General features: G+C 33.7%; 1 protein-coding gene across 3 annotated transcripts in view; it reads left to right on the top strand.

Annotated features, from left to right (window-relative positions):
* LOC100635578 (dynein heavy chain 5, axonemal-like) overlaps window positions 1-21,830 on the top strand; it is a 78,217-nt gene extending 56,387 nt beyond the window's left edge. For 2 of the 3 annotated variants that reach the window (XM_020001001.1, XM_020001002.1), the window contains 25 exons: window positions 1,573-2,134; window positions 2,783-3,029; window positions 3,446-3,574; window positions 3,631-3,952; window positions 4,094-4,258; window positions 4,812-4,849; window positions 5,848-6,013; window positions 6,427-6,572; window positions 10,390-10,578; window positions 10,629-10,743; window positions 11,043-11,225; window positions 13,143-13,267; window positions 13,328-13,435; window positions 13,486-13,612; window positions 13,694-13,783; window positions 13,827-14,027; window positions 14,081-14,272; window positions 14,409-14,513; window positions 14,622-14,721; window positions 14,814-14,944; window positions 15,006-15,419; window positions 17,642-17,761; window positions 17,816-18,106; window positions 18,166-18,240; window positions 21,346-21,830. In XM_020001001.1, coding sequence (XP_019856560.1) covers window positions 1,573-2,134; window positions 2,783-3,029; window positions 3,446-3,574; window positions 3,631-3,952; window positions 4,094-4,258; window positions 4,812-4,849; window positions 5,848-6,013; window positions 6,427-6,572; window positions 10,390-10,578; window positions 10,629-10,743; window positions 11,043-11,225; window positions 13,143-13,267; window positions 13,328-13,435; window positions 13,486-13,612; window positions 13,694-13,783; window positions 13,827-14,027; window positions 14,081-14,272; window positions 14,409-14,513; window positions 14,622-14,721; window positions 14,814-14,944; window positions 15,006-15,419; window positions 17,642-17,761; window positions 17,816-18,106; window positions 18,166-18,240; window positions 21,346-21,675 — 4,671 coding nt within the window. In that variant the 3' untranslated portion in view covers window positions 21,676-21,830. Of the gene's footprint in view, window positions 1-1,572; window positions 2,135-2,782; window positions 3,030-3,445; window positions 3,575-3,630; window positions 3,953-4,093; window positions 4,259-4,811; window positions 4,850-5,847; window positions 6,014-6,426; window positions 6,573-10,389; window positions 10,579-10,628; window positions 10,744-11,042; window positions 11,226-13,142; window positions 13,268-13,327; window positions 13,436-13,485; window positions 13,613-13,693; window positions 13,784-13,826; window positions 14,028-14,080; window positions 14,273-14,408; window positions 14,514-14,621; window positions 14,722-14,813; window positions 14,945-15,005; window positions 15,420-15,742; window positions 16,063-16,111; window positions 16,185-17,641; window positions 17,762-17,815; window positions 18,107-18,165; window positions 18,241-21,345 lie in introns of those variants that run through there. The other variant, XR_002186304.1, reaches the window with a different exon arrangement.
* The last annotated feature ends 213 nt before the right edge of the window (window positions 21,831-22,043 follow it).

The following is a 22,043-nucleotide window of genomic DNA, read 5'->3' as shown; positions in this document are numbered from 1 at the left end:
AGCAAAAAAATCTTACGTAAGATCTTACTTAAGATCTTATGAAACCTTACAAATGATCTTGCATGTTTAATCATGCCTGTTCTTGCAAGGTCATTAGACAAGAAGTTCCAAAATCTTGCCAAGATCTTATGATAAATCTTGCCAAGATCTTATGATAAGTCTTACATGATCAGGCATGGTCTGACGATTAATCTTCCATTATCAGTCAAGATCAGGCACTAAATCTTACATTATCAGTCAAGATCAGGCACTAAATCTTACATTATCAGTCAAGATCAGGCACTAAATCTTACATGATCAGGCAAGATCAGGAACTAAATCTTACATGATCAGTCAAGATCTGGAATTAAATCTTGCATGATCTTTTAAGACTCTTACTTGTTATGAACTAATATCATGAAGGATATTGTAAGATCTTGTCAAGATCTTGAAGAAATAGTTAAGTTCGGATTTGGGATTCCAAGCATATCCCATAGTATTAAAATGACTGCAATTGTCAGATCTGAGCAAGAACTTACATTGCTTAAATGCATAATAATGATGTCATTATAGCTTAATTAAGTTTAATTTTGTTGAAAGTTTGCTTTCTTTATATGCTCATACTTTTGTAAAGGCTATCGTGGGTTGTCAACTACTTCCTGTGACATCACGCAACTTGTAAGATCTTTCAAGATCTTGTATGACTTAAAATGATGTGAAGCGTAAGATAATTCATGTAAGATCTTAAGTAAGATCAGGCATATACATCTTATCAGTAATATTGTAAGATAAGTCATGTAAGATCTTAAGTAAGATCAGGCCTGTACATCTTATCAGTGATATTGTAAGATAATTCATGTAAGATCTTAAGTAAGATCAGGCCTGTACATCTTATCAGTGATATTGTAAGATAAGTCATGTAAGATCTTAAGTAAGATCAGGCCTGTACATCTTATCAGTGATATTGTAAGATAATTCATGTAAGATCTTAAGTAAGATCAGGCATATACATCTTATCAGTGATATTGTAAGATAAGTCATGTAAGATCTTAAGTAAGATCATGCCTGTATATAGTAGCTAAGATTGATCCAAATAAGATCTTATAAGGTTGTTCTTAATTCTTATCTCACCTTACTTTATCTGATCAGATAATACAAGATCTTAGTAAGATTTTTTTGCTGGGAATATATAATAATAAATGAATAACATTATAATCTCTCCTTTTCTGTGTTGTATCATACAGATTGCTATTTTTTATAATAAATAGAAGAATGTGAAACATTTGAAGGGTCTCAGCCCATGAGCGGCATTATTATTGTGCTGTAAAACCTTCCTTGCTGCTACAGAAGTTTTTGGATAGCAGTTTACTTGCTGACCGTTTTGGTTTATTGCAATCAAATGAGCATAGACTTGCTGATAGCTGCCATTTTATTTCATTGTGACCACACCCACTTTGAATGAAGATTAGGCTATTTAATGTTAATAATAGTTAGAGGACCTACCTGTACAAACTCACTCTCATCTTAGTGCGGTTTGCCCAATAATAATAGTAGTATTAACTTAATTAATGTATTTTTATTTTACTGTAACAGGCTCAGTATTGGCAGAATAAAATAGATCGTAACACAATAGACGAAATAAAGACATTACCCAACCCACCACCACTAGTAGGCACGATAATGGAACTAATGCTACAACTGTTAAAAGCAACTCCAACTCCTTCCTCGCCTTTAACTGGTCCAACTGTTTTAACTAGAAAGTCTTCTACTGTTACTAGTTCTAAAAGTAGCTCTGAGAAGGATTACTGGACACAATTACAATTGGCTATTGGGGACTCACAGCATTTCCTTGATCTTATCAATAGTTTAAAATGGGAAGATGGTCTGAGCCAGGATTCTGTTAATTTAGTAGAATCTAAATTACATGTGTCAACAAATTACAATAATGATTGTAGTAGTAATGATGGTGATAGTAGTCAGCCTCCTCTAGTTCCAACATCCTCGTCACTTATATCTGTATCAATGGCCAGACATGCTTCAGAAGCAGTGTCAGTCCTGTTTGAGTTTGCTGTATCAATTGTTCAATACCAGTATTCATTTGAACCTCATAGTAATGCCGTTTTTAAAGTTGAGAAGATTAAAAAGGATATTGAAGGTTAACTCATGTAATGTACGGGTGTACTATAAATAAATGGTTACATGTAGTGCTGTATTGGCTGTTTCTTTTGTGTAGGCTCAAATCTACTTAATTTTATTTTGATAAGCTTCATTATGATCAAATAACAATTTAGTGAAATACGAAAGACGATTTCAATTATAATTTAACCAACAAAAGTTGGAGGCCACAAAAGAAACCAGTTGTGCAGTTATATTTAAAATGTATTTGATGCTTGTACATTGTAGTTTGAATGTTTACAAATTACTATTAGTTTATACTGTGTGTAAGAAGAACACGCTTGTGCATGTACTTGTACATTTACATGGATTAGCAATTTTTTGGGACTTATTTAATTAATTCGAATATTTGTTTTGGATTAAACTAGTAGTGCTTTACTGAGCAAAACTTTTGCACATTTATAAATTTAGGTTTATTTGCAAAAAAGGATTTTGTGAATTTACTATACTCTGAATGGCAGTTGAAATTGCAAAACTTGTAATCACATTCATGCATACAGTACATGCATGTATGTGTACTATTGTCTGAAAGCTGCATAAGTTTTGCTACGCCATAGTAAAGCACTATATAGTATGTAATTTCTTTTCTCCAACTAATGTGCTTACTTAATGCTATTATATACCCTAGCATTAAAAAGGGAGGTACCTATTGATATGACACCAGAACATAAATGTCAGTTCCATGATCAGTTACATGCTACAACTGATGATGATAAAGATGAGGATGTGTCTGAAGATTATTTGAAGTTATTGGAAGAAGAGCTTGCTGAGTTAAAAAGAAAATTTGATGAGACTGTAATGGAAAAACATAATCTATCTAAGACTTGTCAACAGCTGGTCACCAAACTAAAATTAGCAAGAAATCTTTTAGAAAGGTTTGCAATTCAATATTTGTGTGAAATAATGTGCATGTATTGTATGTACATGTATATGGTATACATGTATGTACATATTGTAGAGGTTTGTATTGTACATACATGTTGATGTTTTTATCCGGATTGTTACGACAAATTTTGTTTGGCCTTTTAGTTTTTATTGAATTTATATTGCTTAAGCTGTTTGTATATCTGAAATCTGTCCTATAGAACTAAATTGCATTATAAGCATAGGCTATTAAAAGTTGGTGTTCCATACATGTATATTTTAAAAAATCATTCCCAGTTTTTTTACTTTTCTATACAAGTTTACATCCATTTGTAATTTGTTACAGAAAAGATATGTAAATGTACATGTACATGTACTTCAAAATCACAATTTTTTGAATTGTGACAATTTTTTATTTACTTTTTAGTTTAAACTCAAGATTGGAGGAATGGGGTCAAGTTTTAAATGATCTTCCAATGTGCGAAATGTTGTTGAACACTGTCATCATAGCATCTGCTTTTCTTACTTATTGTGGAGCAATACCAACTAGATCACTGTTAGTACATGTACATCTATTAGAGCACAAGTATTATTTGTTATTATTATTTATAGACAAGAGTCTTTAGTACACATATGCACTGAATGTTCTCCTCACTCATTGTCGACAAATTGTAATCCAATGGAGTCATTGATATCATTTTTACTGACACCAGCTCAACATCAATCCTTGTCATTAGAAGAATTACCAATGGATCATCACACTGTACTTATTGCTTGCAATATCTTATCAGAGTATACTTCACAATGGCCATTGGTTATTGATCCTCTTGGAATGTCTGTTAGTTGGTTGGTAACTCATTTTGAGAGAGAAAACAGAGAAGGTGAAGACAGGAGGAAGAACAAAGATTCCCCTGTTATTGTGACACAATATGATGTAAGTGATGCTTAATTTTTTTGGTTATTTTTATGACACATGACATGTATTAATTTTTTGGGTACATTTTACAATGAACTAAATACATATTGAGTTGCTAAATTTCTTTATGGACATGTATATGTATGTTTTGTCCTTTAGAATACATCATTATGTAATGTATTGATACAAGCTGTCAGCGAAGGCAAGATATTAATAGTTGATAATGTTGATGTGCATCATTTGGGATCTACCAGGGATAATACATTTAGTTCTGTACTTAACTGTAGACGAAAGCTATCTATCAAAAAACCATTAAAAATTGTTGTAAGTCAATACTTATCAATTTATACCTCCATACATACATGTATGCATGTACATGTACTGTACAAGTACAGTGTACATGTACATGTACATACTGTACATACATGTACATGTACATGTACAGTACAAACCAAGAAAGGCAAGTACTGTAGTTACAATGTACTCCACAGTTACTTAACTAATGTGCTCCTCTTTTTTTGTGAATTTGCAATGTGACGGTAGATAGAAGTAATAGTGACGTTCATTGTTTGTGGCAGGTAGTAGTTTGTCATTATAATGGAGTGAAAATTGCTCAAAATTGGTTTTTAAGTGTAGAAAGCGGCAGTAGAAATGGACTTGGGACAACACAGATTGTAGTAATTGTAAAATTAAGAGTGTTTACTACTACAGTAGATGTGCTAGGGTAATGCAGTGAAGAGTTGCAAAGTAAAACTAATACTCCTACAAACTTATTTTTGCTACTGTTCACTATACTACATAGCCTTTTTTTGGTTTGTATTGTATTTGACAGACCACCTTATATAGTAGATTAATTTACTTTTTGTACATTTTGTAGATCGATGGTAAAGAAGTTGATTGCAGCTACAAATTTAGGTACTAATATTGTGCATTGGTCATTATTTGCTTAATCTGTCCCTCCCTTTTATCATGCAATTACTGTACATGTTACTTGTGTACTATTGCGACTATTGATGACCTGGGGGTTAGGGCCCCAGGTCACTTCTATAATTTTTTTCATTGTCACACTCTCTATAATTATATGTTTACATATAGTGTAGGTTGGGATGTAATGGCTGCAATTATTCGCGGTAATAAAAAATTCAGTTAAAAAACCATGGCAACAAATATGCTATTTTGATTAAAAACAGGGTGATATTGAAGCAAATTCAGTGCTCGTGAGTTGTTGTTGTGTTAGTAATCCTTGGTGTCTTTGGAGCTGCTTTTACCAGTCCTTGTCAGAAATACTGTTTTGCCATACCTTTGGACTCTCCACTTATTCTAGTGAGTGTTAATTTACTTGGGTGTGATTCATTATTACCAGCACATGGACCAGCAACAATTTGTGGCAAAGAGGCTAAAAGAGCTCTGAGGTAGAGCCCCATACAAGAATTTAATAAATAGAGAGCAAGTCGCTATTGGTGAATGGCTCCAGTAAAGCTGCTGAAGATTAGATCAATAGCTGGATACAATTTAGCCATGGCAGTGTCCTATACGTTTCCATGGTTTATATTTGGTTTTTTTTATTACCGTGAATATATCTCGACCTACCATATATCCACACTTACATTTTATCTGTGCACATTGTATTGGAGAAATTACGAAATTAATATGCTTTAGCAACCAGCTGCACTCACATCCTATATGTAAAGTATCGTGTGGCCACGGCAAAGAAAATAGTGGCGTACACATGGGACTAAGTTATAAGCTTTTTACCAGCAAGAAAGCATAGAGATGCTGTCTGAATGATTTTTTAGGAGCATTATATTGTATAGAGAACCTCAGTAAGTCTTAATAAAAACCCAGCTGTGAATGCAAGGTGTTGAAAATAATTATAGGAATATTTTTATACTGTTATGTTTGCTCTTTATTAGGCTCATATTAGTTACTGGAGCAAGATCAGTACCCAAAATTCTGTCTTCAAATTGTTCTGTGGTTTTATTTTATCCTGAAAGCCTTGGATTGCATTCACGTCTAATTGATGAGTTCCTAAAGACTCAGGGTATTAAGACTTTCCTTGAAAGAGCACAATTGAGAAAAGTAAAGTATACAACAATGAGGTTTTAATTTTTAATTGCAAAAGTGTAGTAAATATATGATATACATGTACATGTATTTATGTACACATGCAAGTACTTACAAGTGCTGTATTTTTGCAAATTAGAAGCGGGGCATCTATTTCAAAAAGCAGCATTATTTTGTTCTCGAAATAAATTTAAAATTAAAATTAAAATTATATGAGACAGCAAGATGTGAACCAGAGACTTCACATACAAGACTTCAGGAAGCCTATAAGTAATTATCTACAAGGCAACCATGTTATATTTAGGCTAGATTTGTGTGTATATAGGTCGATTTTTTTGCTATTCCGGAGATTATTTGCACTCTGCTTTTATTTTAGAATATATGGTACATTTATGCATGTACATTTTTATTGTCCTTCGTTATTTTAGGATATTTATTCATACATATTGAAGTGTGCTAGTGTCAATAAGCAGTTACTTATAGCATTGGGTAACGATGGTGAAATGGAAATGGAGGCAAAATCTATTAACAAGTTACTGTCACTTAATAAATCCTTTGAATTTTCACAGGAAAAGTAAGAAATTTTTACGGCGCATACTGTACAAGTACATGTTTGTCCTAATTTTAGTGTTTAATTGTTTATGTACATGTACATTATGCATGTACATCATACATGTACAATTGTATATGCATGGACGTTAATTTAGTGTTGTACTTCATTTAGTTAACTACAAGTAATAATCAGTTGTCGTAATTACTTGCACATGTTATACCAAGACAATACGTTGCATGTACATGTATATACCCTCAAATGATGTGAAGCCATCCCTTTGTGATTATGAATATCATTCTCGGGTCTGATGTACTATAGATTTGCAGCTACAATTATTAGCAGTAAAAAAATTTTTAATGAAATACTATGGAAACTGAGATGCTACTTTAATTAAAAACTTCGTAATATTAAAGCAAAGCACCTTGCCGCAGTGTTCTTGAGTTGTTCTTGTGTTACTATCCCTTGGTATTATTGTAGCTGCTTTAATCAGTTCTTTTTAGAAGCAGTCTCGTATCTTGAGACTCTCCGTCTCCACCCATTCTAGTTAGTGTTAATTGACTTGGGTGTGGTTTATTATCACCAGCATGCCATAGTAAATTAAAGGGATTGAAAGCTTCCGTTGCGTGGGTGGATTATTCTATTGAAATTATGATGTTGTCTAGCAGTTACCCCTGATTAGACTTGCTCTCTCCAGCTATGCAGCATTGATTTTCACCTATATCTATGCATGTTAGTGATTGCAATGTCTTATGATACTTTGAAGAAATCAGCTGTTTCAACACTATTATGCTGTAGCAAAAATAACATGATAGAGGCTCTTTCTTCTCCTGCATTTATTAGGAATTAAAAAAGTTGAAGTACTCGTTTGTTATGTCATTGATCCCCAGTATTTCAAAAGCAATATTTTAAATAAAGATTTAAAGCAAGCCCCTATTAAAGACTTCTGTTCTTTAGGTGGTCCAACTTGAATAATTCCTAAAACTTGTGTTCTCATCATTGATTGTTAAAAAACTGATAAACTTTTCGTGTTTATTTGTTCACCGTTATTCCACTTCTTGAACAAGTAATGACTAAGAGACTTCAGATACAGAATCTATAGTCTACCCTGAGACTGTAATTTTGTCTATAAAGGTCCTTATGGCTTCACTACCCGTTACATCACTGATATAATTCAATTCCTTGTCAATTTGGTTAAGAATATAATTAAAATTATTCAATATTTGAAACACGTACAGTTGTAGGCTCTTAATTACATGATATCTGGAAGTACACATCAACTTTGAGGGGAGATTTACCTGAATAAAATAAGACCCAGCACCACCGGGCCATCACAATGTATTAAGCAAAAGTAAGTATAGTGCTAGACCCTTTGGCGAATGCCCAGCACCCCTGTCTATGATTTGCTCAAAAAACAACTCTTGTGAGTCAAAGATTTTAGGTTGCCTAATTATAACAAAGTTTACAGCACTATTTTCTAGCTACATTGGCTCCATTAAGACTTAAACTAGCTGGACAAGTAGACTATATACACCTTCCTAAATCTATGAAAAGACTGCAGTGATTCCAAGTATTCTGTGAATGATTTGAGCAAAAATTTAAGTCAGACAATTTTTATTAAACAAAATATTTTTTACAGTGACACATTTTTGCTTAAACTTTGCAAATCTTGTTTCTTCATGACAAGCAACTTCTCTCTTAATGATGCTAAAGTCCATTTGTATTTACCTCAGCCCTTGTTTTCTTTCAATGTCTTTTGACTTCCAAGTTTTCATTGTAAAAATAAACATACTAGTGCATTCCTCTCCTTTTGCTGCATCTATTGTAATACTAAAAAAGCAGCTATAGTTTTTTAGCTCCAACTTGGTTGTATAACCCATGCAGAAAGTACAACCATACTTTTCACAATATTATTGCATGGTGTTACTTATTGGGTAGGGTCTGAAATCACTTCTTGGGCTCAGGTTAATGCAAATTGACTTTAGTTACAACACTGTTCAATCAACTCCTTAAGAGAAATAAGTAAAATTGTGTGGCTATCAATTCTGATATGATGAAAATTTTACTACTCCTAATCTTCTAGTGTTTAATGAAGTGTACCATCTGTATATAGACTGTTAATTAAGTTATTCTGGGCTTTTGCCCATTATCTTGTCTTAGCAGAGTATACTTTTGCTATTACAGGGCCTAGTCTAGCTAATCACCCATAGTAGCTATAAACAATAACAGCTAAAGTATACTAGTGTCCGGATTGCTCTGCTTTTATGACATAACTAGGTTAAGTTGCTTGATTTCTGAGGAACGAGAGCTTCCTATTCTTTTCATTTATGCGGACCAGCAAACAGTTTGCAGCATAGAGACTAAAAAGCTCATAGGTAGAGGTCCATAAAATGATAACAGATCAAGAACAAGTCACTATTGGTGAATGGCTCCACTAAAGCTACTAAGGAATCTAAACATGTGGATTATTGTCTTAACAATGCTCTAACGATTTACATTTTTTGATTGAATTTTATATAAATGCGAATAATTGCAGCTGCAAATATAACTCTACCTATAACAAATTATGAAAGGTGTAATGATGGACCTCTGGGCTTAGTTGCCTACATGTGCAAAATGTATATTCATGAACTTGTAATAAACTATCTGGAAGTGGCCGAAAAGCTAAATAGTTCCCATAGCAAATTACACATTTTGTTTTAATTATAAATGGACATTTGCAAGTGGAGCCATGTGATTTTAACAGAAAATGATTTTTTGAGCAAGCATTGTGAGTCCGTAGGACCGTAACCAGGAATTAAACTAACCTATGTATAATTCGCTTTGATGTTTTAGCCACTAATGAGGGTTCCAAATAGCATGGAGCCCGCTAGTCTTGCGCAATAATAACACATTGTCACCATCGTAACAATAACCCATGTACACACAATGCATAACTATACATGCGTAGTATGGCACAATCAATATTTCACGGTTAGTTTAAATGAGTTAAACCATGTTTGAAGGTGTCCACACTATTTGGAACTCCTCGGGCTTCGCCCTCGGGTTCCAAATAGTATGGACACCTTCAGACATGGTTTAACCTATATGTAGAAGCCACATAAAGACCCATAATGAACTGAAGTAATTGCCTGGTATTTGAAAAAAGCATCCTCATTCATACATTAAAAGGTAGAAAGTCTACAAGGTCCTTTTTCTTATTCCATTGAGTGACCTTATTTATTATTATTTTATTGACCCTCTTGATTTTGCCTGATATACCATTATTAACCTCGGAGTTGCATATGATCTTAGCAAGAGTAGATGATAGTTTTTAGTGATGTACCACAACGTGGCCCCTTTATCTCATGGCTTTGTAGGATACTAGGACATGTACATACCTGTGTATAGATTAGGTACCGTACTGCTGAAATGATTCAAAAGTAAAACTCTTACGAATGACTGGAAAGAGAGATATTCGCGATTAAAACTTTTGCAAATGGCCTAGGTCTGTTTCATTGAGGGTGTGGCTAGCAGCTTTATACTTGAGGATTGAGAGAGGTCAGCAGCTGCCACAGCATCAGGCAAATGAAAAGCATGACTGCAAGAGGGTTTTGGTCTTTTTTTATTGAGGTTTAGCTGATAAAAGCCAATTGGGAGACAATAAAGATACATGTCCTCACTTTATTGAGGCAAGCCCCATTCCTACATGACCATACCCCTTTGAATTTATGCAATAAAAACTTTCACTTTTGAGACCTTAACCACAAAATTTGTGAAAGTTTTCAACCTTAAATGTTTTGAGCTATACAGTAACATTTAAAGTATGGAATTAGTTTATATTCTTTTTCCATTGTTTTAGTTTATTGCAGTCAAGAGAACAATATAAAGATATGACTACGTATCAATTATCATCATTCAATTCACTGGCCAATAGATCAGCCATCATTATAAATACAGTTTTATTAATGAGCCATGCTCACCCTCTTTACTGCACATCAATGGAGTATGCACTAAATGTCTTTAAAAACTATATAATGCAAGCAGGAACGTAAGTCACCTTTACTATTGGGAGATATTTTATTTTATTTTTTAATGTAGGCGTGTGCAAGGAGAGGATGCTTTGTCAAAATTGACAAGATTTGGTCATTCTCATTTTGAAAAGGGTTACATGGAAATGGATAAACAAGTTTTTTCATTATTATTAGCACTTAATGTAAGACATCAATTTCAATCTTAGCATTTCAAATAGCCTGCAGTGCTGCTGTACTTGGGCAAATTAAGATTTAAGAAATTGTAGATTTGACCGCACATTCAATGCCAAGCTTCTGCAATAATAATTAGTTGTTTTGATATTGATATTCTGTGTGACAAAATAGAGCACATTACCATAATTTTTTAATTTCTTGTTTGTTTTTTGCTCTTCATATTTTCTCCTTGATCTACGTCCCTCCTGTCACTTTTGCATTATGTACACATATTTTTGTTACTGCCTTTCTGTCTTTGTCCTTATAGATTGAAGCTGATCATGGTAGAGCTTCTTCTCAAGAGAGGGATTTCTTCATTAATCCTGTACCTGGCTCGAAGTATATAGTTAGGGGTTTACTGAATCAGTTACCCTTTGAGAACCTTCCGGTTGTTAATTTTGGTAGAAAACCATTTGACTGGATGAATGAAGATCAATGGCAAAAACTATTGGTAAATCATTGTTGCTACAACATGTATTCTATTTTTATTAGTTAAGGTACAGTTCCCCATGCTGTATTTCCCTTACGCCACAGTTTAACTATTTTATGGTCATAGTGCATGGGTGCATCAGAGGCACCAACCCTAGGTCAAGTGAAGAATGAAGCACCATGGTGCGTGGACTCGCCTGCTGAGATTCACCTGAGAGATAATGTGTTACTTGTACTGCCCCCATCATGATATTATATATATATAAGCAACTTGATATTTGAAAAAAGGATAATAGATTTTGACAAAGTGCAACAATCCAATTAGCCAATTACTGCACTGATCCATAAAATAAATTATAGGTGTGGTCAGCACCTAGCAGTACTGCAGTGCAGTGCAGATAAACATGGCAAGTGGGTAGGAGAAAGAAGAAAAGCTGAATTTTATTTTAGCATCTGAAGCTCTATTCAAAGAAAGAGTAAGCACAAAAAATTTGCCTAGATATTTAAAAGAGACTGAGATAGTTTGGTTGCTCTTGATTTCCCCAGTGCTGCCTGAAAATTTTTCGAAGAGGCTAAATCACAAACTTTGAGCAACTGTACCTCGCAAACAAAAAAGAGATTAGAAAATCCCCACATATTTTTTAATCTAGGTACTTTTCTGTACCTATCAATGCTAATCTTGACCAAATAGAGTGAAACACGAAGATTTGGCTAGGAAAAGTGGTCTATTCTTGAAAATATTCAGCTTTTGCTACCACGGATTGCTATGAAAATACAATGGAGCTAAATAAATTATCTTTTTCTCAAAACTTAAAAAGAATTATAACTCAGGAGAGCTCAGTAAAAAAGATATTGACTAGGAATTAACAGGAATTTCCGTGACAGAATGACAGATAGACAGACAGAATGACAACCCAACTGCTTAGTACCCGCCTACGCAAGCGTGGCAAGTCCAATAAAGAACAAAAAACTCTGTATCTAGACTATCTGCTTGTGGAGTCTTCTACCTCGTACTTCTCTACCTACTCGAAGGTAGTCACAGTTTTGTATAGCAGGAAACCCAAATTGTCCTGTTTGGACCTCAAATTGTGCTGTATCACAGAATTAAGTGTACTGTTTGAGTTATATAGCATGGGTGGGCCTTTGATGCACCTGTGGGCTATTCTATAAGTACGTATACATGTACATGACATATAACTTTCACCTCATTGTTATTTATTTCATGATTATTTGTTTATGTACATTATACATGCACATTGTACATCCAATCATGTCAGAATTCTAAATGAATAATTTTATATAGTGACACAACAAGCACATGTGCATGTATGCACCTTTTTATGGTGCTGCATATGACTTTTTTCTTGAACTGTAGGCTAGTACTCACTGTGATAAAAAATAAGATTGTAAATGTTTTGTACATGTTCTGTATATTTTCATGTACATGCATTTATGTATAAATAACTTATGCTTAAAAGTATATACAGTACTATGCAAAAGAAAGCTAAGTAGCTACTCTGTTGTTGCATAGGTAGTTCACTGCTCCTTAGTTGTGCATGTGCAAACCCATCAGTGGTAATAGTCCAGGTGGTCAGCTGCAAGACCATAGTTGGACAGTAAAATTGAGCAAAGAACCCCCTAAACAAAGCAGAAAGCGGCAGTACAGATGAACGTAGAGAGCACAAACAGCTAAAAGAAGCCTCCTCACATTTTTTAAAAGCCTCTAGAGTGCATTAGCGCTTGCAACTATGGGACGTCTGACTGGGCCGTACGGTAGTACTTCCTGGGCAAAGCACAGCAATGGGTAACCAAGAGTAGCAAGGTGAAATTACTACCTACGAACTACCTGTGTATACTACTGTGCACTACTTAGCTTTTTTTGTCCTGTACGGTATACATGTACGTGTACATGTCTTTAAGTTTCGAATTTTTTCTTCAGTTGATAGCGTCACACTTTGAATGGATACATACTATATTAAATAATCTTGGTAGAGATGGTAAAGAAGCAATTTGGAGAACAATTAGTGAAGGATCTCATCCTGAAACTGTATTCATTGGATTAAAGTTTGTTTACCTACTGTACTTGTACAATATCATCATCATTATCTAATTAATCTCTCATAGATTGACTCCGCTACAGCTACTTCTTTTACAGTGGGCAATTAGACCTGAAAGAATTACACAATTTTCCCTAGTTTTTGTTGCTACAGTTTTAGAACTAAAACCATTAAGGTATTGACAAAGCAAGTGATCCCATCAATTGTTGTTTCATTTGTTTATAGTCCAAATTATCTTGACTTTCATGGAACAGTTAAATTATTGCCCAGCACTGTGTGCCCATTATTGTTGTATAAGAATGATCCACAAATATATCTAATTAAACTCCAGCATCTTGCAAATAGAAACCAGGTATATTGGGTAAAAAATAGAGAAATTAAGTAGAAGGGGTTACATTTGCAGTTAGAACATGTAATGATTCTTTATTGATAGGTTAAATTATCATTGTACAAAACTGAAAGTGACTCAAAATTTGAGGAAATAAAAGAACTTATGGATGCAATTAACCATTTACTAGATGAGGTTGTTACCTTATTAGAGATACAATTAATGTATGTTATTTTAGAATGAATGGGTAGTATTACAAGGAATTAACAAATGTCCTTTGTTAATGGAGGATATAATCAAGATATTAAAAAAGAGACAGATTAAAGGAATAGGAGCACTAGGTGGGAGGTTGTGGCTGTCAATTGATATACAAACAATCAATTATACTCCAACTACTTTGCTGAAGTATTGCTATAGGATAGCAATGGACTATCCAAAGGTCAGTATCTTAAATGAAAATATTAAGTAATTTTGTATCTCTCTTACATGTAGTTACCTATCAATGCTTTGACTGATTTTCTTTTATTGTGTGGTCAGGATGATATTATATCTTTAAGTCCAAGAACAGAATGGCTGCCATTATTACACTCATTGTCTCTGTTCCACATTGTAGCTACACTGAGAAAAGAATTCTATCCATATTCATTTCAATATGAGTATCCATGGACGTACATGCATCTCAATGTAATAATTAATGCATCATTTTGCATGTACATGTATGCATGTTGCAGTAACCTACATTTATATATATGCCTCGTACATGCAAAAGTCATGTGAAAAATTTTTTTGTACATATCACTCTATAACTTGTTTTTTTTAGGATGCCCTTACATTTATATTAAAAGAATTTGTTAAGTTTGATTCCAGTGGTAGGCTGAGTTTAACTCCTGTTTCATGGAGTGGCATCAGATATATGATTACTGAGGTACTATAATTGTTCATGTACATTATTATAGTGGTGGTAAATTTGCATGCATATCATTAAGATCAAGTACATGCATGTTAAAATACATTAATTGTCTTTGATTTTTAGGTTATATATGGTTCTATGGTTACTAGTTGTGTTGATTACAAGGTTCTTATTGGTTTAACTGAGCACTGGTTTCATCCAGGAGGTCCAAAGAAAGAAAGTGGTACATAACAATCAATTGTTAGACTGTATATGTTCTTATAAGTGCCTGTACATGTAGCTGCATGATATTTCACTTAGTATTTTATTATTCAGGTTTGTACCATGTACCTACAATATTTTTTACACCAAACACAAGGACGCCAAGTCTGATACAATCAGTTGAGAATGCATCACCACCTTTAGTACCTAATTCAATGCTATGTGGGCTCCATAATACCACTGATGTGAGTGACAGGAATGAGGAGAGAAATAGAAGACATAATTTATATTATTTGTTTTTTTCAGATACAAATTGGTTGGAAGGACATGCTGTTTTCTACTCTTCGGTATCTCCATAAGCTAAGAGAGTCCAACGAATCATGCAGTACTCTGTCTATTATTCCACTCACTCCATCCCTGATAACAACAACTGGTGTCTCATCTCGTGGATTCCCACAGGCAATGTCAGCAATGAGTGTAATGTCATCAGCTGGAAAAAAAGGATATCATCAGGGACCAGTTGCAGCTGTGCATATATTAGATAGACTTCCGTCATTCATTGTCCTGCCGATTAATGTATTGAGCTTTCATTTAGATTATACAAGAGTTGATGTCATCCCAACTGCTATTAATGATTCATTGCTGTCTAAAGATTTACATACTGGTTTACTGCGCAATGTAACCAAACTAATAGATGGATTTGTTATTGGTTGGAAGAAGGTAAGACATTTAAGTTTCATAAAATAATCTTATTTTTTACTGAAGTTTGAGATCACACTGTTTTGTTAGTACTTTTTTATTTGATTTTTTGCTAAGTACATTTTTGAGTTAAGTAATATTGTATAGTAACAATTTTCTGTTTAATTCTAAATGGCTATACATGTACATGTACAGTACAAGCCAATAAAAACTTTCCGTTCCATTTATGTTGAACAGCTGTTGGATGGTTCAACTCTGTACAAAAAACGTTTACTTCTGTTTATGGTCCGTTTGCTAAGGAGCACGTTTTAAGTTTGCTTAACGTTGTGTCCTTGCCTCCTTAGTTTTCTTTGCTCCGCAGATTCTACTCTGCCCATTCTTTACTGCCACTCTGGAGATACTATGGTCATATCAGTTTAGTTTGGACCTCAACTCAAGGAGATGCTGTGTAAAGTACTCGTGACATTGGAAGACAGGCTCGAGGAGTCTACGACTGGCCACCAGGCTCATTGTAGTCTAATTCACTGCTAATTTATTTTGTATTAAGCGTTAGCTCTCAGTATCATTATCATATTTTTGTCATTATTGTACTCTTAAACTTGTGTTATAATATTTTATTTATAAAAGATTCAAGCGTCTTGCAGTTTGATCTTGGTACTAGCAGGTTTATAATTATACATGATTTCATTTTATAAATGATAATAATATAATAGTTGCTTCTTTGCTTGACAGAGCACCCTTCCTTACTTCTTGTCTTTGTATTGAACCATATAACATGAGATTAAGGTGGTTGAGTTGTATAATGCATGTCACTACATTCACGACTTACCTGTTTTGTTGTATCATGCAACAATGGTTTATAGTCATTCTGTAAGTGTATGTAAGAAAGTCTGACTCCTTAAGAAACATACAGAAAGGAGAAGAGTTGAGCAATGCTTGGAGTTGTGTTAATGCTGACAAAAATGGTAGTGCTCTGACCCAACAGACCATATATGGAACAACCATAATAAAAGTAAAAACGCCGCAACAGTTTGATTGCAGTTCAACGTAAATGGAACGCAAAGTTTTTACTGTCTTCTACTGTACATGTAGTTATTGTGTCTGTGTAACAGACATGGGGTAGTTTGTAATACTAAGAGACTCTAGTTATAGTAATAGTAATGATTACAAAATATTGATGTGATAGTGCAATATAGAGTAAGTCAAAGCTATTCCATCCTCCTATGTAAAATTCGTGTGCAGTGGTCAGAATAACCCCAGTTAGAGTGTCCTCTTTGTCCTGTTATAACTTAATAACTATAGCAGATACAGGACTGAAACAAGGACATGTCTATTCAGCATAGAATTATCTAACTATAAGCACAAAAGAACAGCTTGATCTTTATAAAATGTGGCTAAGCAGCTCTGGCTAAAAAATTGTGTTCATTAGCTTTTTCACCTATTATCGTCTATTGATATTTTTTTGTATATCTCCGGTCACTGCATAAATTACAGTATACTAGTTAGTATCCGGAGGGTCGGAATAGCCACGGTAGGGTCAGAATAGCCTTAACAAATAGGTCAGTGAAAGTACTGTTTTCATCAAAACCTTAAGCTGAATTTTGCTGATTTCTAGAAAGTACAAATAGAATAGGCAAAATAGAACCCATTGACCATTAAAATGAATGAAATAAAGCAAAGATGGGTGAGTTATGACTTTGTGAATGTTTAATTAGATGATAGTGCAGAAATGGGTTGGAATAGCCCCAAGTTACTCTAATAGTAATTGAAAAAAACAAAGTTTATTGTAATACTAATAGTAATATGAAATAGACTATTAGTAATAGTAATTATGAATAGAAATTACAATATAATGTGCTCATTACACACGTGTTGCACTTGACAGTTAGCAGAAATTTTTGGTATCAGTTTGTCAGCACCACTGTCAAGAGGAGCTGCATGGCACACCTGATTCTATTCAAGTTGTTTAGTCATTTTATGTAGAGAACATGTATCAACAGACCTTTTTTGGGCATGTACATGTACCTTCACGTTTTTTTAATAATATACTTCACTTACAATAATAAAGTAATAGTGATAATAATAGGAATTAAATGTTAAGTAATACATGTAGTATTATAATATAGTTACTTTAGTTTATTCAAGTATTGTAATTGTAATAGTAATATAAAAATTTTTCTGGTACTAGTAATTGTAATACATTACATTTTAATGTACTTGACCCCATGTCTGCTGTGTAATAGGATGTATTGTATGAGAGATTACGTAAATATCATACAAATGCAACACCTTTTGGAAATTTCATTATAAAAGAAGCAACCAATTTGAATAGAATGATACAAATAATAACTAAAGACTTACAAGTAAGATATGAGCGAGAAATGATACATAGAATGTTATTTCCCATTCATTTGCAGATGCTGCACTTATATCTAAGAGGATCAAAAGGAGATGTATTTATCAAGACACCTCATCTTGTACAAACTGCTGTATCAGTTGTTAATCTTAGTGTACCTAAAAACTGGTATGAATTATTCGGCAATACTTCTCCTCCATATGACCAATGGGATCTTAAAGAGTGGCTGGCTGATATTGTCATGAGATTTGCATTTATTGATAGAGTTATTTCTTGGGGTTTAGAAAAGACATCTACGTATTGGCTTGGAGCGTTATTTAATCCACAATCATTATTAAGCATATTTCACCAGGTACTATGGATGATAAATGTTGTGGCTAATCTGTACAATCCACATTGTTTTGTTTTTAGAATTCAGTTATGTCACATTTGGGCAATGAAAGAGTTGTATTTGTGGGAGAACTCACTAGCAGAGATAAAGACCACGTAAGCAGCTGTTATAGTGTTGTAGTTCCATGGTACTGAAACAGTATTGATGAGTTGATTTTAGTAGGTTTTTAAATTTATTATTATAGGTGATAGCGTGTATGTAGGATTTTTAAGTTGGCAATTTTCAAACACTTATAATAAACATAATAAACTGTTTAGATGAGATTTCCTTTACTGAGAAATTTTCCTGGTACTGTTTAAGTGGACTGTAAGGTTGCGGAAAAAATTTAGGGGAATAGGGCCAAATTTGAATTTCTACACAATTTGTCAGGCTTTCCTTCTTCCATTTTCTGTTGCCACAGTATTTTTTAAACTGGAGAACTGTTTGAGTTGGCTTTTTATCATTAGTTTTTGCTTTGGTGAAGCAACGAAAGTAGTTTCAAAAAGGAAACATAGGAAAAAGAGGAAGGCAAAACTTAACTTAATAGCTGTGTATATTTGTGTTTTGATACCATTTTAATTTTTGCATGTGTGATTAGCTTGAACATAATGAAATAGTAACTACTCTCAAAATTTTTGGCCTGAAATAAGTTGGTAATGAAGAATGAGTCATGAGAAAAATAGCTAACATTATTAAAAAGTACAATTTTTGTATACTTAATCTTGGGTCAAAAGTTGCCTTGCAGCCAATTTGTAAATCACTTCTGGTAGCGGGCGTGGTCAAGTGATGACATAGATGGGGAAACATTAGCAAGCTTTTGCATTGTAATATTGGCAAATTTAAGGCTCAGTTTCTAAGTTCTGCATGCAAGAAAGCAGCTAAGAGGTATTTGTGCAATTATAAGAAGCTATACAGAGCTAAATAATGCAGTCATAGTATAAATTTTGTCATTTAGCATTTGTTTACAAATAGATATATTTTGTTACCAGTATTACTGTTTGTAGTTTGCTCTTGATTATTTCTATATGGTCCACTTCATTAAAGTTGCTTTCTTCCTCAGAGAACTGAGCAATCCAGCCTTAAAGCTGCTAATATTTCAATGGAAAAACTTGTTAATCTTTCCCCATCTGCGTCATCGCGTGACCACGCCATATATAATTTTAGCTAAATTGGGATATAGTCAACTTTGTCTTTAACATATAGGACTTTGATAAGTTGCATGCAATGACAAAACATGTACAATTTGTGACCACGCAAGTGATTTAAAATAATGGGTGCAAGGCAACTTTTGGCCCAAGATTTAGTATAGAAATGGAACTTTTTACAATTTTAGCTATTTTTCCTATGATACATTCTTTATTATCAACTTATTTCAGGTGAAAAAATTTTAGGGAGTAGTTACCCTTTAACCTAGCTATGGAATATACATGTAAATATGTATAAAAAATATAGAACAAAAAAGGATAATAGTAGGATTAACTTGAAGTAAGGAAACAAAAGGGTACATACAAACTGGTATGGTAAAATATTCTAGACCATTGCATGAATGTTAAAGGCTTCATAGTGCTGCCTTTGTGTGAATGATGACTTGGGTTATATTTTATTTGCAGTGGTGTAGAATGTCTTATGCAAGCGCCCTCTTTTTTTTTCATTTTTTCACAATGCAACCCTACAATTTTTAACGACCTGGGAGCGTAGTCCCCAGGTTGTTCCTATAATTGATTTCACCCCTGTGCGATGTTTGTATATATATATATATATATATATATTTGTATATCCACACTTCCATTTTTTCTATACATGTTGTATTGGAGAAATAACATAATTTATAAGCCTTAGCAACCACTTGCCCACGCTCCTTTATGCAGTGGGTGTGGCCACGGCAAACAAAATGGCGGCTTACACATGGACAAAGTTATGAGCTTTCTAACAGCAAGAGAACATAAAGATACTGTCTAAAGACTTCTCTACAAGCATCACAAGGTAGAGAAAGCCTGTATAAGTCTTAATAAAAATCAAGCTGTACTGGCAAGGTTGTGAAATCAATTATAAGAATATTTTTTACACTGTTACACTTGTTTCATTTTTAATGTTTTTATTTCATTCAATTCTTGAGAAAACTGAAATTCAACTGTAGTTTTTTCTTGTAACAAAAAGTTTCTAGCAGGGATGAGCCTGAGCAAGCCCCACTGAAGTGAGAAAAGTTGGGATAGAGTCAATTTTGCCTTTGACATATAGGACTTTGATAAGTTGAATGCAATGATGAACTGCATGCAATACTGTTTGTGCTGTGGATGCAGGTACTGCAACTATTTATTTCCTAGCATTTGGCAAAACATTGATGCAATTGTTTTAAAAATTAAATTGTTTTCAGTGACTGCTTAGTGTCTAGTCATGATCTAAATGTTGGTCTGAGACATGTGCAATTGCTTTGCACATAATCTATGGCTTTCTGAGGTTTTTCGAATAAGGCACTGCATTCTTCCTAGTAAAATCTAATCCTATCTTTTACTTCTATACATAAGTGACCTATTACAGTTCTTGTATGTTTAAGTTTACTAAAGACTATTTGCATTCACCTGAGCCCAGGAAGTGATTACAGACCCCATTCAATGATTAACAATACAATAATATTGTGAGAAGTATGGCTGTATTTTCTGCATAGGCTATACAACTAAGTTTTAGCTAAAGAACTATAGCTGCTTATTAAGTATTATGATATATGCAGCAAAAGGAAAGGAATGCACTGGTATGTTTTTTTTCAATAGAACTTGTAAGTCAAAAGTTATTGCAAGAAAACAAGGGCTCAGGTAAACACGAATGGGCTTTAGTTAAATGAAACTAGAATGTAAAGCTTCAGTGAGTGGCTTATTATGTAGGCGAAAATTAATGTTTTGCATAACTCTAGTACTAGCTTGTAATACAGGAACTAAGTTTTATTACCCTACATGCCCCGGTTAAAGCACCTCTTCATAAATAATTTTAAGTCTCAGGTGATGCATTATTTACATAGGAACAGTTATAATATGCTCAAGGAGTTAATTGTTTAGAGAGGTGCATAGGAAACTACGCAAATACACCTGTAAACAAAAGAATTATCTTGACGAGCAGGTGCAGTTATTAGAATGGTGTCTTAATTGGGGCAAGTAAGGTTTTTATAGTACTTCAGAAACAAGAATGATTGTCCTTATTTTGCCTTTTATCTGTCTATCCTATTATAGATACGTGATCCACCTGCTGACGGTTTATTTATATATGGTGTCTACTTGTGGGGTGTGCATTTTGAAAAAACAACAAATCTTGAACTGCATGATATACCTCCTCGTTCCCTCCAGCCATCATCATTCCCAGTACTACATCTAACATTGAAGCCATCATCAATAGTAAATCATAACCACTCTGATGTTAAACCACCTTTCCATCACTACATACCATGCTTTCATACAAAAGGATCATTGAAGCCATTATTTTATTTAAAAATATTTAGCAATGATGTAACAAGTAACAAGTGGACTTTGAGAAACCTTACATGCACACTCAGACCTTTTTAGTTGCCACACTAACTTCACCACAGTACATACATGTACGTGTACAAAGACATTAAAATATACGTAATTGTTTCAAGTTATTATCTTAGTTACAGCACCTTATCTCTTGTTTTAAATTTTATTTTATTTATTATGTGACAAGTTTGTTGAAAGCATAATAGTGAATGGCTAGCCATAATGATGTTTAACACTTCAGTTAACATGATAGGTTAAGACTATAGTAATTCTATTGTATTCAATTTGAATTAACTAGTTACGGCTGATTATGGAATAAAATCAATGTTGTATTACTACCCAACCCCTGTAATGATTTTTCATTCTCACTGCCACTCCATCTCTCTGGTCTCACTGCCACACTATTTGCCTGCTCT

Source organism: Amphimedon queenslandica, unplaced genomic scaffold (genome assembly GCF_000090795.2).
Source record: "Amphimedon queenslandica unplaced genomic scaffold, v1.1 AMPQUscaffold_13124, whole genome shotgun sequence".
NCBI classification, from domain to species: Eukaryota; Metazoa; Porifera; class Demospongiae; order Haplosclerida; family Niphatidae; genus Amphimedon; species Amphimedon queenslandica.
The sequence above is the reverse complement of the archived record's forward strand: the minus strand, read 5'-3'. Positions and strand labels throughout refer to the sequence as shown.